Here is a 16183-nt window from a genome sequence, read left to right as displayed (position 1 = left end):
TAAAACAGCCACGGATCAGTATTTACCGTTTTAATTTAAAAAGAAATAAATAAACACATAATAAATAAAACTCGGGGTCACCCTTTCGCCACGTGTTGAAAATGTAATGCAAAGTCAGGGGAGTTTACTTCTAATTCTCTGAATGAAAAATCACTGCATAACTCTATTTGACATGGTATTTACGACCTAATCTCAATAGCCCCAATCAAAGTGATGGTTTGTGAGGTTATGTGTGTGTATTCTTTAGTTTATCACTGCAGTCTTTTCTCCTCTCACTTCTCCCACATTCCAGAAAATTCCTTCCTCCCAACCTAAAAGTGTGTTTGGAGGGAGGGAATTCCTGCTGCATGTTGAGTTCAGCAGGGTGGAGCTGTGTGTGTGTGTGTGTGTGTGTGTGTGTGTGTGTGTGTGTGTGTGTGTGTGTGTGTGTGTGTGTGTGTGTGTGTTAGAGAGAGAGGGAGAGAGAGAGAGAAAGAGCAGCAAGAGTAGCAGAAGCTGTCAAATTGACTGCAATATTTCCAGATGGATAAATCTAGATGATTTCGATAGAATATCATCACTTCAAGGGATAAAACTGAAGAAAAAAAAACATCCTAATGTAAAATGTAATACATACACTTTATTATTGTACTTTTTCTATCAACTATCACCAAGCAATATCTCATAACAGGGATTATATTATACTGAGTCATACAGAGGTCACAAAATTAAACATCTGTATGATTACTGTTGTTATTTAGGCATAGCACTGCGTGCGGCTTCTCAAACTCATGGGAAAAATACTCCTATCCAGTCTTTGAGAGTCTTTCTTGCAGTAAAAATTCCACCTCTGTTTGCCCAGTCTCATCTTATTTTACACCTTTTCTCAATGTGAAGTGTGGGAAAAAAATATTATACACTTTCTCTCAATCTGAACTGTAGCAAAAAAAAAAAACATCCCACATATCCCTCTTTCCATTCCCCTTCTTATTCCAGTCATCGGCGGATGTCGTCTAGGGTGGTGAGTCTGCTCCCAAACAGCTGCTCCTCGTAAGTCAGCAGCTGACGCAGGAAGTTCACGTTGGGTGCTGTGCATGCCCTCCTCTCCTTCAGCCATCGCAGGGCATGAAGCAGTGACCATCGCTGGTGTTCCATGAGGAAGGCCAGTGTGAGTGCTGAGCTGCGACTCCTGCCCATACTACAGTGGACCAGAACACGGCCAGCTGGCTCGGCCTTCAACGCTGTGTTGATGAACCTGGATGCCAGCGGCAGAGCCTCCACCAGGTCCTGCTGGGCATCATCGCTCAGACGCAGCTGCAGGTAGCACAACATGTTGGGGAAAGCATCAGGACAGTTGGCAGTGGCATTGACCACATGTGTGATGTGTAGATTCTTGATGATGCGGTAGTCAGAGGCCTGGGAGGCAGAGCCCTGGTAGAGAGCTCCCTCCAGGATCTCTGAGGGGTATATGGTGAGGGTGTGCCGCTCAGGTTCAAGCAGGACCATACTTGGTGTGCACAGGAAAGGATAGAGGGAATGGAAGGCTGAGAATCCCCCCAACAGGATGACAGGGTCCATTCCCAGTGCACTGAGCTGGAAGAAACAGCGCTGCAGGCCTGGGGAGTCTGCCCTGGCCTTCACACTGCCCACTGAAATTTGTACAAATACAATTACAGTGACAGACTAGAGAATAAATGAATACAATACAATCAGACAGCCAGGTAATTTCAACAGGACAAGCCTAGAGCCGTGTTAGCGGCACTGTGAAGCTGTACCTTGGACAGTGCTACCTTGAGCAGGATGCTAATATCAACATGCTAACATGCCCGCTATAACAATGCTAAGCTCATGCTAAGCAGATATAGTGATACCATGTTCACCATCTTAGTTGAAATATTTGACTCTGGACCAGCAGACTGACATTCTCATCTACAGAGCCATGCTGCTGGCATAATTAAAACATGATTATGATGGGTTAGTGGCAACTCATGTTGTCCAGTATGCTCTTCTGCATGTGTGCATGTCTGTTTGTGAGAGTGCATGATTATGGTTTGCTGACCTGGGCTGCATCCTTCCTCTGCATACAGCAGTATTATAGAATACTTCTGCAGCTCTATACAGCTGATTAGACAGCCCAGCTCGGGGTGGATCACCGTCACAGCGGCCCGCGCTGTCACCACGTGGCTATCCTTGTACCTTAACACACACATTCATTCATCATATGCACGCACATTTAACATAACGTGAGGATGAGGCTGGTGATATTCTGCAAATATAGTTTTGTTAAGTGTAAACAAACTCCATGAAAAGTCTAGTTTTCTAGCAGCTGATTAATATGTATTTGGTGCTCTAGCAAGTAACTCTGCCGGGAGGACAGGTTAATTACAGCATCCACGTTTATTATAATGAAAGAGTATGTCAACCAGTGTAACAGTGTGGCTCACTGATGTGTTTCTAATAGTTTTTGGACAACAATGGAGCCATATGGCACATACGTTTGGATACACAGACAATATTTATTGGTCAAATCAATTCATTGTTGGTTTTCATATTTTCATGGGACTTATTGACAATAAGAAAAGTACAGAAGATCACCAAACCTATCCTTTAAAATAGTAATATTTGTACATGTTTAGCCAAACAAAGCAACTGTTATAGCAAGTAATGCAATCTTGAAAAAAGTCACATAGTCCTGCATTAATACTGTCTTTGTGAAGTTTGTAATGTCCAGTTCTTTGTTGAAGTAGATGTGTTGACTCAAAGCTGGTAATTTTTGAGGCCAGATTGTTAATTTGATGTGATTTTTCTGCTCATGTATGGTTTCTTTATACAAGGCTGAGCTTGTGCTTGTGAAGAGCCCTGGTGTATCCGTGCAGCACCCACCTCGCTGCACTGCGACAGTCCAGGATGAGCATATAGTATGGATCATACAAGGCGGGCTGGCCTTCTTCTGCATTCAGCAGGTTGTACACTTGCTGTGGGGTAATGTAGCCTCGCTCTACACAAGCTGTTTCTGGAAGAGCAGGAACTAGCACCTCTTCTGGCTCACACGCTGCTTGCAGGCAGAAGAAATACAAAGAGTACACTGTGTCTGTATGTGTGTAGTTGTGTGTGCATGCATTTTATGTGTGTAAAAACAGCGAGAGTTGGAAGTAATTTACAGCCTTTACCTTTGCTCTGGATAGGTATGATGGAGGAATGGTCACTGTCTGTACTATTAGCTTCTCTGTCAGAGATGCTGCTCACTGTTTGGAATGTGTTGACAGGCTCTCTGGAGGCCGCTCTACAACTGTTATTCACTCTGACACATAAACAGTGGCACATACACACAGAGAAGCACAATATCAAAACAGATTATATGTTACAATTATAGGAGACTAAACACAAAGTCAGTTATGATTATTTAAAAATACATCGTTTTAGACTTTTAAAAGTGAAAAAAAAAACAGCAGACATCTTTACCTGGACAGTACTACGCCCATCTCGTTTAAGTCATTTGGCAGATGCATCAGCTGTTCCCACAGCCCTTCATTAGAAGAACATGATACACCAAGAAACAAATATATAATGTTAAAAACATTGAAAAATTGTTCTCTTATTCTCTCAGAATGCCAACAGTAAATAACAAGGTAAAAAGATTGAAAAAAATCCACTCTGCACTATTTGTTGTTGCTGTGATTCTTACTCAGCCCCGCTTCAACCTTGCCCTTGATTTAGCTGGTGGTCTTGGAAACACAGTAACGGTTAAGTGCCCTAGAGGGCCACATGGTAGCTGGCTGTGACAGGTGACGTGGATAGGAGTCCTACTTCACCCAAATTAACTCCCAATACTTGCAGTGTACATGATAAGGGACGAGGTTCCAAGTTGATCTTACAACCATACAGAGATCAAGGCAGTATTTGGATGAGACACAGAAAGAAGAAATAACAGACGATACATAAAAGTCCACATTTCAGGGTACTACTTACTATAAAACACATTTGTTTTTATATCAATGGTTAATAAATCTTTGCACAAACAAAAGTACGTTTGAGGTTGCCACATGAAAACACTGAATAGACAAATCACATTCTTTATATAGCTTGCTTGATAGCAGCCAACTGTTAATTAGAAAAGATCAAGACAAAACAACCTTATGTTAGCAGAGAATATACGCCGAGTGAAGGGATCCCTCAGTAAAATATGGCTCCACCAAGGACACATTCATTTATCTTAAAAAACATAAAACACAATGAACTATGTATGCCCAATATCCACTGTCACATGTCTCCTCCAAACCTCATCTTGGTTGCTTCATTGAACTATTTAAATTTTGAATCTTACTGTACGTGTTCCTGTGCCCCTCAGTTGACAATCTCAGCACCTTCACGCCACCTCCCTGTTAACCCCATCTTCCTCACAGCACCCTTCACACACACACACACACACACACACACACACACACACACACACACACACACAGTTATAGGTCCTTGACACCAGCCTGTGAGTCAACAGTCCTTCATCTGTATTGTTATATGTCAACAAACACACCTAATTAAACTCAACGCAGCTGGTCAACGCTCCTGCTAATGCCTTTTTCCATGACCATGTCCATTGTTGGTACTCTCATTTGTTTTAGTTATTTCTATTTCAGTTTTCCATTCCAGATGTGGCACACTGCGACCCAGTTTCCTTTAAAGACAATAAATGTACTCGGCTACTACTGCCAATACCACTAGTGTAGATTACACATAAATCACAACAACAAACATTGTTAGGACACTAGAAGGGGTAGATAAGTATAAATGCATGTTTATGGAAGTGTTGGAAGTATTTGCATCTTTTCACTAATACCACACTAAAAATAATTTTACTAGTAAAATTTTAATAATAATAATAATAATAATAAAAAAAAAAAATAAAAACAGTACAGGTCATCCAAAAATATACCTAAACTCAGTAAATGTATTTAGCTGTTTGTATTGATGAAATATATATATCTATCAATATATATATCAAACTGACTTATTTTGGAAAGTTGTGGTTTACTAAATGCCTGTTGTCATATTTTTATTTACCTGATAGTTGTTATTCCTACAAATGTGTCCAAAGCTTGGGAGTGAGAGAAGAAAGCTGGAAGCTGCTAACATCCAAACAGACTGTGACTGCCCCCTGTTGTGCTCCTGAGTGAGTGTACTGAAACGACCTTCTCTACACTTTGTGAAGGGTCAGTGAAGAATCTGTACACACGTCAGTTTACACATACATGTACAGTATATGACTCATATCAGTGTACACACAAGTTTGTGCACACGTTTCCACATACTGTATCAGTGTCCCAGCGTGCACACATGTAATATTTACACACACGATCAGTCACCATCCTCTTTTTTATTGTTGCTGCTTTGCAATATTCAACCAGCCTAAATGACACACAGATCCATGACTGAAAGCCCCCTGAAGCTCACAGGCCTGTTGCTATAGTACTCTGGATCAGTCAGGGCGCTCATGCTGCTACTGTGTTTGTCTGAGCTCCAGAGTGCACAGACCTTCACCCGCTCAGTCTGATGAGTCTGTTTACTTAAACAGACCCTCACTCATGTAGCCATGTGGTTCATGGACTCCATGATGTCATGATGGCCTATACAGCTAGAGGGATCCAGACAGAGGGTGGGGGGTAGGGAAGGTAAAGCTTGGGAAGGAGTGTCAGGAATGTCACAAACAGGTGTCAAAGCTGGAAACAAACAGCCAGGGTTTAGTCTCTCCTCATCCTAACCATAACTCTCAGGAGAAGGCATATCATCAAAGTTAAAAATCTAAAATCAATTTCTAGATATATAACATGATCGCAAAATAAAACACATTCCTCCCATGAGGCTGAGTGATGCCGCTGTCTCTCAGTATCACACATCGTGTAATAAAATGTGTCAGCAAACGGATCTTAATGGATTCCACAGATGTCTGCTCTATTTCTGTGTATCTTTGGAGAAAATCACTTTACTAACTGTCCACCTAGATTGCTTCTTTAATTATGGTGAGACAAACAGACCGAGACCAAAGTCCATCTGGACACAGTGAGAAAACAAATGAGGTGACTGCCCGCAGCACAGAGAGCAGGTGGACAGTGGCGTGTTCAGCAAAATTATAGGGAGAGAGACGTTTGCTAAGAAGGTGAATTATTAATGTTATTTTAAATGTACTATACTATTATTAGCAGTGGTAATGAATGGTGTTTACAGTCACTCAAATGGAATAATTGGACTTTGAAATGATGAAATATGACTTCATGAGGAATTCCAGATGGTGAGTTCATGTTTCTCTTTTCATATTTTCTTGCCTCTGTCCAAAATAAAGGGGCACATACTGTGTTTTTGGCATATAGGCCTATTTAAATGTGTGTTGTTTTAGTCAGTGAATAGCTATATTTCTTTTTTAAGCAGCATTTAGTTTTACCAGCAGTTAACTTAATGACATGCCATATGGCTTTCCTGTTGTTATTATCCTGAGAATTTATATGAGAATAACATATTGTACAATAAGCGAGTCGACCCACCAATACAGCGTTTAAATGTTTGTCCTTTTGCCGGTGACTTTTGTGCAATTTCTAAAAATGTCTTAATTTAAAAAAAATGATAGTTTCAATTTGCCAATATAGATATTATAATAAGCCTACACCTCATGAAATTTCAATAAAAATGTCCAATATTTTGATTTCTGATTTTTTGAAAATAAAATCCTACATTTTCTGATTCATAATCAACTAGGTTTAGTTCCGCATGAGACATTTGGCAGCTCTGCAAAAACAGGAAACAATAATAAACAGGTAATTTCCATGTCAAAATTGGTGCAATTTAATAGCTGGAGTACAGTATACAGTATATTGATGTTAGATTTATTACAGCGAAAATGGGCTAGCTGGTTTTGAATTTTTCTGTGGAAAAAAATAAGTTCTCTCAATTTAATTTCCTGGCCTGGTAAAATAGTCTTTTTATTTAAACTACAAACTCTACTCTTACTAAACTACATTCACAGCTATGTAATGTGAGACGTTATGCATTCGTTATGATTCATGTCTGTTCCTTTGTGCAGTTCAGGGAGGTGGAGGAGAGGATGGTGCACCTCAGCGGTGAACAGTCTTTCATCTAATCATGCACTAAAGCCCCTGGTCCCCACCCTCTGCCTGGTGGTCGTGGTGATATATGGCCTGGCTGATAAACTCAGAAACTTTGTGTCTGGCATCTTCATCCCTCAGTACCATTACCCGTATGCTGTGGCTCTCTGCTTTGCACAGGTTGGTGCCTGCTTCCCGCTCGTCTCTACGGATAGTTTACTCTTTGATCAAAATCAAGCAATCAAAATGTAATGCATTGCTTTCCACCAGCAAGTGTGACAACAGTGAACGCTATGGCCTACCTGCTATTTTGTTTACACAGACTGCTGTGTGTCCTGACAGCAGGGCATTCGCTTATGCTGCAATTACATTTATCACCCAACATATAGGGAAAATGTGCAGTATACACATGCAGCATAGTGATGCTCAAGAACTACACATATTTATTTTGAAAAAGCACATTTATGTGAAAAATAGTGATTTTAAATAAGCAACAGCTACTAAAAACTGTTTTTTAGTGGTTTGTTGTTAATCGTTACTGCAGTTAACGTCACACCTGTTCAATGAAGTGCAGACTGCTGACTACTAACTAACTCTGACAGTATTTGGTGTGTGTGAGCCAGTGTGAAGGACAAGGTATGTGGTGCTGGGGAGTCACAGAAGGGCTTTAGTGCTGATAAAACACTTGGGCAGAATAGATGTTTAACTAAATGGCTGACCAAATGACAGACATATAAATGTGACCCCCTGTCTAAAGCGTGGAAGTCGCTAATAACTGAAATTTGTGAGTGACAGTTGTGTACAGAGTGACCTTTAGTGGGTATAATGTAGTATATGGTATATGGAAAATGTTTCTGATTTCTGACATAACATAGTTTGTACATTGCACTATGGTAAACAAAACATTCAAATGGTTTCACACTCAACAAGGCAACACACACTCTTAACATATCGACTGTGAACTATTGCTCATAACATCGGTGGATCACAGGCGTGGCACTGGTATGTTCTTCTTCATATTCAGCATCCTGTATTTTAGTCCTCAATTTATGTATGTGTTTATTTTCTGTAATGAAAGCTACATTATCCTTCAGAACAATAGGACATGAATGAGTGTGGTATGTGTGGCAGTGTGGCAGAATGTCATTGTCACAAAATCAAGTCTCAACATAATATAACGTGATAAATTTATAGAAAATGGTGCAGTGACACAGATTAGGGCTGCAACCAACAATTATTTTCATTATCGATGGATCTGATGAATCTGATTAATCTGATTAATCTGATGAATTTGATTAATCTGATTAATCTGACATCAGAATTTCTCAGCTCTCAAAGTGATGTCTTCAAATTGCTTGTTTTTTACAACAGTAGGAGAAGCTAGAGCCTGCAAATGTTTCGCATATTTGCTTGATAAATTATATAAATGATTGAATTATTAATGATAAATTCAGTGAATTATGATTTGACTGATCAATTTAATGAACTAATCATTTCAGCAAAATAGACGAGTTAGCATATTATTGGTTTGCATCATTTAATTCAAAACCAATGTCAAAAAAAAAACTCTTTGTATAAATTGTACACGCTTTGTGTACAATGGGTGCTCCAGAGAAATCTCTGTTTCATAGAGAGATGCAGATGTTGCTATACTTAATGCTCTTCACTCCCCACTGTCCACTTAGGTTGTAGAAACAAGTATAGTATATAGAACTTGAGACTTTTTATATATACTGTACATACTGTAACACTTTATAATAACATTGACTGATCTTTTCCAGGTTCTGATCTCCTTGTTAGTCTTAAATCTCCTGCATGTCCTGGATCTGGTGCCTCTGAAGCATTACTCCAGGTCCCTGGGTGAGAGGGTGCTGGTGCCTGCTATCTGTAACAGCATCCATGATGTGCTGGCCATGTGGGCCAAAGCCAGCAGCTCGTACGCCGGCCTCTTCGCCCTCACCCTGCCTCTGCTGCCCCTGTTAACTGTTGGCTTTAGTTTCACACTGAAGCTGGCATCGCCGCCACCTATCCACATCTCTGTTCTGATTTCCATCGTGAGTGGGACATCTATTGTCATCTCAGGTAAACCTTAGGATGTCATGTAGTGGTGAAAACGATGGTTTGTCACCTCAGAACAAATTCACCTCTAATGAATTTCCTCTGTCTCTCTGCAGCCTCCAAGGGTCCGTCAGGTATTGAACCTCTGGAGTACATTTATGCACCTCTGGCTTTAATCCTCCACAGTCTCTCTCTAACCTGGCTGGCTAAAGTGTCTGACGCTGAGTGCCGCCACTCCCCTGATGCCCAGGCCTCCATTTTTGACATCTACTACACCCAACTGGTCAACCAGAGCTGGGTGCTGGGCCTCCTGTGGCTGCTGCACCCGGACAGTCCCTGGCAGGTGTTGAGTCAGGGCAGCTGGCAAAGCCTGCTCTTTCATGGATACCTGCTTGCTATTCTCCTGCTGGGGGTGGCGTTGAACTTCCTAGTTGGTATATCGGCTCTGTGTGTCTCGCCGCTTTCTGCTGCACTGCTCCATTCAGCAAGGCAGGCGGTGCAGCCATTCTTCCAGCTTCTGTAGTTTCACTTCAAAGGACTGTAGCAGTGAGACATATGCAATTCATTCAATCATTAACAACAGTGTTTTTTTTTTTTATTCTGTGTAGAATAACAAGTTACCTTTCGACTTTCTCCCTTTCACAGCATCATGACCTGTACTACTGAGGCACGTACATAAAATGCAGCAGAGAAGCAGCTTACATTAAGTGATTGAAACCATGACAGAATATTACAAACACATAGCAAGCTAATTATTTACACACTAAGACCAGTTATTGTATTAATGCCAGCAGCGTGTTGTAACAGAGCACCAGCCTCAGGACAGGACAGGATGCAGCGTACCAAACCACCTAAACAAAGACTCCCATTACATTAGTTTAAGACAGAGCATGGCCTTAATAGTACAGTAGCAGTTTCAAAACCAGCTCTTTGACAGTGGAACAAGTACAACTAAGCTGCATTGGTCAAACAATTCAAGTTTTCATTTAGAGCTGAAGGTGATTCTGCCTTATCAAGCAAATATCAACATGTATATCCATGAAAATCTGCAGACATTTGAGGAGAACTGTGAATAATATCGAGACAAAAACTGAGATTTTTTTTATAGTGAAAACAGACTTTTGGAGCCTATTGTACATGTGATGTAATTTACTTAACAGTATTTAAGAGGTTTAACTTCTCATGTTTCACTCAATTAATTTGCAACCACAGCTTTGTGGGAGTTGTCCTTGAATGACTCTGGACACTTTTTTCAGATGAGAAGGGACAACAGTGAGGTTGTTTGTACTGGACACAGACAGTTGAGCCCACCTATTACATTTTGTGTTAAAAATACCTAAACTCAGATCTTGACTGAATTAATTTTTAACCAGAGAAAGTTGCCCTTGAATGAATTTGACTGCTAATGTATGTCAAATGAAAAGGGGTCACGATGAGGAAAGAGTTAAATGGTGCCGACACCATTTTCTTTCAGTCTCTTGTAAGTTATTATCAGAAGACATAGTATGTCTTAATTTAAGAATAAGGTAATAATTATCAGCTTTTTCAAAATGTGTACTGAAGTATTACATTTAAAGAAAAATAATAATGAATAATGTTGAGCTGTGGTGATGGTGCACCGGAGAGAATCTGTATACACTGAATAAACTGAAATGACAGAAATAAGTTTATTTGCAAAAATATTTATTCTGTTTCTCGCAACTGAATGCAAGTGCTGTTGAAAACCACCACTGAGACATCAATCCCAACATTAGCAGCATGTGTTAAAATCCCCTGTAAACTTGATCAAAATAGTACATCAGAATTTGCTGTAGAATATTTCTCTGTCTAGTTTATTGTCCCTTCAAACAAACATGGATTTCAGAGACTAGACTGTGAGGGAGAGTTGGTTTCCACGATTAAGTAACATGAAAAGAGAAAAAACAAGTCACGGTAACACAGACATGAATATCTATATGTACATTGCAACCAAAACTGAGATTAGATGCTTTACTTTTTACATTGCCATAATTATGACCCCATCATAGATAATTGATGTGGACATCAATTGGAAATGTATGTTTTGAGCAAAATTTGCTCACTTATACAAACCGAACAGAGCTATCAAAACATTTTGTAAAATCCTATAAATAATTCTATTGTTATTATGGTGTGTTATGTGTACATTTAATTGACATACAAGAGCTTCCTTGTCCTTTTGTACAGCAAACAATTCGGGTTTCAAAACATTTAAAAAGATTTTTACAAATGTGTATTACAAGTGTGTCTGTTAGTCCTAAAGAACACAGTTTTATAGTGAACACAATGAGTGAATCTAAACAAAGCCACATTTGGTTACAATGAAAACTCCACAGAACAAACTTAACACAGATGAGATCTTCGGCAACAGAAGTACCGTCAATGTAATGAAGGCACTCTGCTAACAGCTGTCGGTGCTGCTCCTTGTTGGGTGTTATTTATTACCTTTCATTCTGAAGGGAGATGAGGAATTGTCATGAGGAATCAGAGTTGGGCGGTAGGTGTAAGCCGAGGCTCTGCAGCAGGTTGGAGGCCGGTCCGGCCAACCCGTCCTGGCAGCTGAGGGACTCCAGCAGGTTTGTGACCAGGTTGAAGTCCACGTCAAGAGGCTGGATCTCCTCCTCTGTGTCCTCCACCCCTCCCTCCCTTGGGGGACTGCCCGTGGCAGAGGGATGAGTAGAGCCACTGTCCAAGTCTGCTTTGCTGTAATTCTGCAGAAAGGACAAATAAAGTAAAACAAACGTTTTCCTAACTACATTCAGGATGATATATTTGCATTATTTCACTTATTTTTAGTGCATATTTCTTGACAGTAAATAATATCTTGAGCTTGAGTCTGTGCAGATGGACGCATGTGCTATGCAGAGGCTGCAATCACAATCATGATCTTACAGTTTGATTGAAGCTTTTTCCTATGTTAGTGCTCATCAGCTCCAGATCCATTTGGTCCATGTATTGTCTCAGACTGTCCAAGGTTTCCGACCCGTTCATCTCTACATGGCCAGAAGACACCTCTTCTTTCTCTTCTTCCTCTTCATCCTCATCCTCATCCTCATCATCATCATCATCACCTAGATCGTCTGAATCTAGCTCTTCGTCTTTACTTCCTATAAAAATGAAAAGACAGACACATTCAGTGAAGAGAAGGAGTTGTGTCAGGTGTCCGCAAGTTATTTTTACTGTTGCACATCTTTCATAACTTCCACTTACCCAGCAGTCTGTCCAGTGCGTTGGCCATGGACACAGGCTCGAAACTAAAAGGCTGAGATGAGCTGCTCCTGGAATATGAAGAAAAATATGAAACCTGAACTGAAAAGCTGTTGGTGAGGCAAGACATCTAAATGAATTAGCTAGATCTGGATGTAAAACCATTTTATTCATTGACTCAAATGTGTCTTTGATGATCTTGAATAAATATTGTACAGTCACTCTGTCTCACCAGGGCAGTTCAGCACCCTCATGCGACGACATGGCGCTGAGGAAGTTCTTCATCCCCTGACTGACTGCTACCAGGCTGTAACCGGCCTCCTCTTCCTCCTTGTCATCCTCCGTCTCCCTTCTCCTCTCCTCTGCACCCGTGACACGCTGCGTCTGTTTGGTGGAACTGGAGTTTTGGCTTCCAACATCAGCCCTCCCCCCACTCCTTTCCTGCAACATACGCTCCAAATCCTGAGCTGTGATATCCAGCCAACTGTCACCTGGAGACAGACACAAAGAAAAATCAATTATGGGAAATGGTTGAAAGAGAGAAGGGTAGAGAATGGAGGATGTATACCAAATGGAGAGAAACTGAAAGGAACTGGCAGGAAGTAGAAAATCCCAGGTGGCAGAGACAGACAAAGGCAATTCAAAGTCATATAAACCTTCAAAAACATAATTTAGAGTAAGCAAAACGCACATATTCACAAAAAGACACTACTCAGCATTAGGACATGGGTGAAGGTCAAGGTCATTTGTCATAATCTGACCCAGTTGTACTGTAACTGAGACAAATTCAAGGTGCTCTTAAAGGATGAACCTAAAAACCTTTTTACAAATGAGTGTTTCATAGTAAAAAAAAAAGAAAAGATGCATGTCAACTCACTGTCCTCTTGGGGGAGCTGTGACTCTTGTTTCTTCAGCTCCTCTATGTTGAAGGAACTGCAGCTGTGCAGCAGCTGGAGAACCTCCTCACCTGGGGACAAAGCACTGACAACACACACAACATCTATATTCAGACACACACAATTGGATGTTACAGGCATGCATAATCACACAGTGCAGTCCTCACCTCGATTTTGAGGTCACAGACTGCTTGAAGAAGTTTTCTGCAGATCTTGTCAGTTCGCTGAAACGAGCCGAACCCTCCAGCTCTCCCTGCGTTTGACAGCAATAAAATTAAAAACTAACTTTATACAGTTGAGAAATTCTAGTATATTGATTTTACATTTAACCTAGTATCCCTTGTGTCGCTAAATAACTAACCCGGAAGTAGCCGTTCCTTTTCAGACTGTCCATGAAGCCTTTCCACTGAGGGTTACAACTGATGGGGGCATCAGGCTCTGATGACGGCAGCCTGCACTTAGAGCACAGGATCTCAAAGCCATGTGCCTGGGGGCAGGGTCACACATAGACAGATTCAGATATTAAACCAATAACGAAATTAAATACATAATATAGGATCATTTTATTCAGCCAAAAGACAAATCAGAAGGAAGAGTAAACACTAATATTGGCTCACCAGTTTCATGCCAAGCTCATGAGCTTTGTACTGGGGATGAGAGAGAGGAGGCAACGTGAAGCCGCTCCTCCGGTCTGGGGTGAACTGTTGCTGCTGCAGCTGGGCATACAGGCAACGGGTGAATGTCACCTGGAAATATAAAAATAAAACAGAAGCAATGTTTTAAAATAAAAATACCTCCTTTAAAACAAGGTCAACCTCTTCTCTTTGTCTAAACCACTACAATAATGAATTTTTAAGTGTGTTTACCGAGGTGAGAACTCTTGTATCAGGAGGAAAGGTCTTGAAGCTTCGGCACGCCTGCAGATCTACTGGATCCCGCAGGTAGAAAGCTGACACTGCAGGGGCGATTAGGTCTGGTCGCTGTGCCAACAACTTGGCAATACCTGCAGGTATGAAGCAGTGGGCACGGTGGAGACCTGTTTCAATCTTCTTTGGATACCTAAGGGGAAAGTAGAGATTGATGCGATTTTTTCATTTTTGGCCGTTAATAAGACATTCTTATGCATCTGCGAGTTTTATACAGTTTGTAGTAAATCTTAGTATCCAACATTAATTCTGCACCTTCAAACGTTGCATTCGGACATTTAATTTTTTTTTTTTTTTTTTTTAAATTGAGCTTATATGACAACAGGCAGGTGATGTTGTCACTTCTCTTTACAGCAGGCTGCACAGACGCTGTCTGAATCTCAATTTTCTAGTTGATATGATCTATTCAATAACATCCCTAGTGGAAAGCAAATAAATTTGTCAACGACACTGAATTTGACTGTTTTTCATGAAAAGACGTCCTCTCACCCCTCAAGTCGTTTCCTTAGGACTGAACAGATCTTGGGACTTGCCCGACAGGCGTCTGGGTGGGTGGAGAGCAGTGCAAGAGCTTGTGCCACACTGGGTACGACATCCTTTGCTATGCCTACTGGACTGGATTTGGAGGGGCAGGGCAGGATATGCAGTTCTCCCCTATAGAGGAAGATCTGCAAAAGAAATTGAGTGGAACAATGAAGGCTATTTACTTATAGAAATCACAGATGATAGTCAAGAGTAAGATATTCAAAAGGGTCATACCAGTTTTGTATGCTTTGCTTAATTAGCCACATATGTTAATAAAGAGAACATGTATTGACATGTATTTTTCTCAAAGTAGTAGTAAAAGTATTATGTGATTTGACTTTAAAAGGCTAACGCATTCAAACCCCCCATTATGGTCCTTTAAACAGACACATCAATCAAAGAATTGTGTTAAAATATTAATAAATCCATGGAATACCATCATATTTGCCATCTCATCTGGACAACTCACCCTCAGTTCACTGGTGTCTGGATTCAGCCACTTGGGAAGATAATCTGCTGCTTCAATCAGAAGAAACTCCCCATCATTGTCCTCAACTCTGCACACACAAACATGAAAGAAAGAGAGATGCACATGAATGACAAATTACTGAAAGGGATCCGAGTTTAAGCATTGTAATATGGTAATCAAATCATTCATCTTTTTGTTTAAAAACATCAACTCAGAGCACTTTCTATCTCACCTGGCTGCGAGATCTGGGAAGGCCTCTGTGATTTGCTGCAGGAGGTAAACGATAAACCACTCATCCTCCACATTGTCACCAAACTGAGTGCTACCTCCAATGTGAGCAGGGACACTTCCTGTTTATAAAAAAACCCCCACATCAGTCTTTAGTGTGGGTAACATTACCAATAACTGCATCAACTTCAGTCAATTCATCTCTGGGGTGTTGACAAGACTATACCTTTCTCAGGATGATACTTGAGGTTGAACGGCTGATGCTGCCAGATGTATTGGATCAAGAGTGGGGCGACCTTTGCCAAAATCTCCTCTACAAGTTGAGAGAGATGTTCCTCAGTTTGCTGTGAAGATGAACCGTCTGGCTGGATCAAGAAGAGTTTGTATTGGACCATGTCCTCCTGAATCACTCTCCTCTGCAGGGCGTCCATTTTAGTAAGAGGGCTTACTCCGAGATATCCTGATGGTAGTGTCAGTGAACCTTACCTTGTCCTGTTATTAAATTTTATCTTATATCAATGTGAGATGAATAAAACTTTTCTCATTTCTACGTACGTTGCTACCACGCCATCTGTCACTGTTTAGGTCCTACTGCAAATTCCATTCGACTACCACATCGTACAACAAATAAGAGTTCCTACTCTTCATATTAACCAATTTTCACTGTTCAGATAAAACAACCAACATAATAGAAAATTCGCATGAATCGCTTATGAATTTAATAAAAATCCAATCATTTATATCATAATGCTTACTTTGATTTTAGTCCACAAATGACAAGCG

At 40.7% G+C, this 16183-nt stretch overlaps 3 protein-coding genes across 4 annotated transcripts; 1 reads left to right on the top strand and 2 right to left on the bottom strand.

Moving 5' to 3' along the window:
- Window positions 1–599: 599 nt before the first annotated feature.
- LOC130181539 (serine/threonine/tyrosine-interacting-like protein 1) lies at window positions 600–4935 on the bottom strand. Its single transcript, XM_056395805.1, has 6 exons — window positions 4304–4935; window positions 3442–3505; window positions 3150–3280; window positions 2863–3031; window positions 2039–2175; window positions 600–1628 (listed from the first exon to the last, which is right to left on the bottom strand). Exons 2-6 carry the CDS (start codon window positions 3486–3488, stop codon window positions 976–978), a joined length of 1137 nt encoding a protein of 378 aa, XP_056251780.1. The 5' UTR covers window positions 3489–3505; window positions 4304–4935; the 3' UTR covers window positions 600–975.
- Window positions 4936–6000: 1065 nt separating this feature from the next.
- Window positions 6001–10796, top strand: si:ch211-248a14.8 (uncharacterized). Of its 2 annotated transcripts, XM_056396316.1 has the most exons (5): window positions 6001–6265; window positions 6727–6785; window positions 7052–7253; window positions 8855–9155; window positions 9248–10796. In XM_056396316.1, exons 2-5 carry the CDS (start codon window positions 6739–6741, stop codon window positions 9652–9654), a joined length of 957 nt encoding a protein of 318 aa, XP_056252291.1. In that variant the 5' UTR covers window positions 6001–6265; window positions 6727–6738; the 3' UTR covers window positions 9655–10796. The 2 variants fall into 2 exon arrangements, with proteins under 2 accessions (XP_056252291.1, XP_056252292.1); XM_056396317.1 differs by lacking the exon at window positions 6727–6785 and having other exon boundaries at window positions 6008–6265.
- Window positions 10794–15996, bottom strand: ecd (ecdysoneless homolog (Drosophila)). The gene is made up of 13 exons (XM_056396315.1): window positions 15627–15996; window positions 15405–15522; window positions 15173–15260; window positions 14668–14846; window positions 14119–14311; window positions 13870–13998; window positions 13614–13739; window positions 13420–13505; window positions 13234–13337; window positions 12589–12847; window positions 12360–12427; window positions 12042–12256; window positions 10794–11860 (listed from the first exon to the last, which is right to left on the bottom strand). Exons 1-13 carry the CDS (start codon window positions 15829–15831, stop codon window positions 11624–11626), a joined length of 2007 nt encoding a protein of 668 aa, XP_056252290.1. The 5' UTR covers window positions 15832–15996; the 3' UTR covers window positions 10794–11623.
- Window positions 15997–16183: the final 187 nt, after the last annotated feature.

Source organism: Seriola aureovittata, chromosome 14 (genome assembly GCF_021018895.1).
Source record: "Seriola aureovittata isolate HTS-2021-v1 ecotype China chromosome 14, ASM2101889v1, whole genome shotgun sequence".
NCBI classification, from domain to species: domain Eukaryota; kingdom Metazoa; phylum Chordata; class Actinopteri; order Carangiformes; family Carangidae; genus Seriola; species Seriola aureovittata.
This window is presented reverse-complemented; position numbering and strand designations above follow the sequence as displayed.

Bases quoted from the DNA above. Each gene is read 5' to 3' on its own strand.
- LOC130181539 (XM_056395805.1), bottom strand. From the start codon at position 3,488: ATGCATCTGCCAAATGACTTAAACGAGATGGGCGTAGTACTGTCCAG. The intron at 2,176-2,862 runs GTGGGTGCTGCA...GTGTGTGTTAAG, and splicing joins GACTGTCGCAGTGCAGCGAG to GTACAAGGATAGCCACGTGG. The intron at 1,629-2,038 runs GTCAGCAAACCA...TACAAATTTCAG, and splicing joins AGAGGAAGGATGCAGCCCAG to TGGGCAGTGTGAAGGCCAGG.
- si:ch211-248a14.8 (XM_056396316.1), top strand. From the start codon at position 6,739: ATGAGACATTTGGCAGCTCTGCAAAAACAGGAAACAATAATAAACAG. The intron at 6,786-7,051 runs GTAATTTCCATG...TCCTTTGTGCAG, and splicing joins CAGGAAACAATAATAAACAG to TTCAGGGAGGTGGAGGAGAG. The intron at 9,156-9,247 runs GTAAACCTTAGG...GTCTCTCTGCAG, and splicing joins GACATCTATTGTCATCTCAG to CCTCCAAGGGTCCGTCAGGT.
- ecd (XM_056396315.1), bottom strand. From the start codon at position 15,831: ATGGACGCCCTGCAGAGGAGAGTGATTCAGGAGGACATGGTCCAATAC. The intron at 12,848-13,233 runs GTGAGTTGACAT...GTCTGTCTCCAG, and splicing joins ACAGCTCCCCCAAGAGGACA to GTGACAGTTGGCTGGATATC. The intron at 11,861-12,041 runs GTAAGATCATGA...TCCTTTCTGCAG, and splicing joins GAAAAAGCTTCAATCAAACT to AATTACAGCAAAGCAGACTT.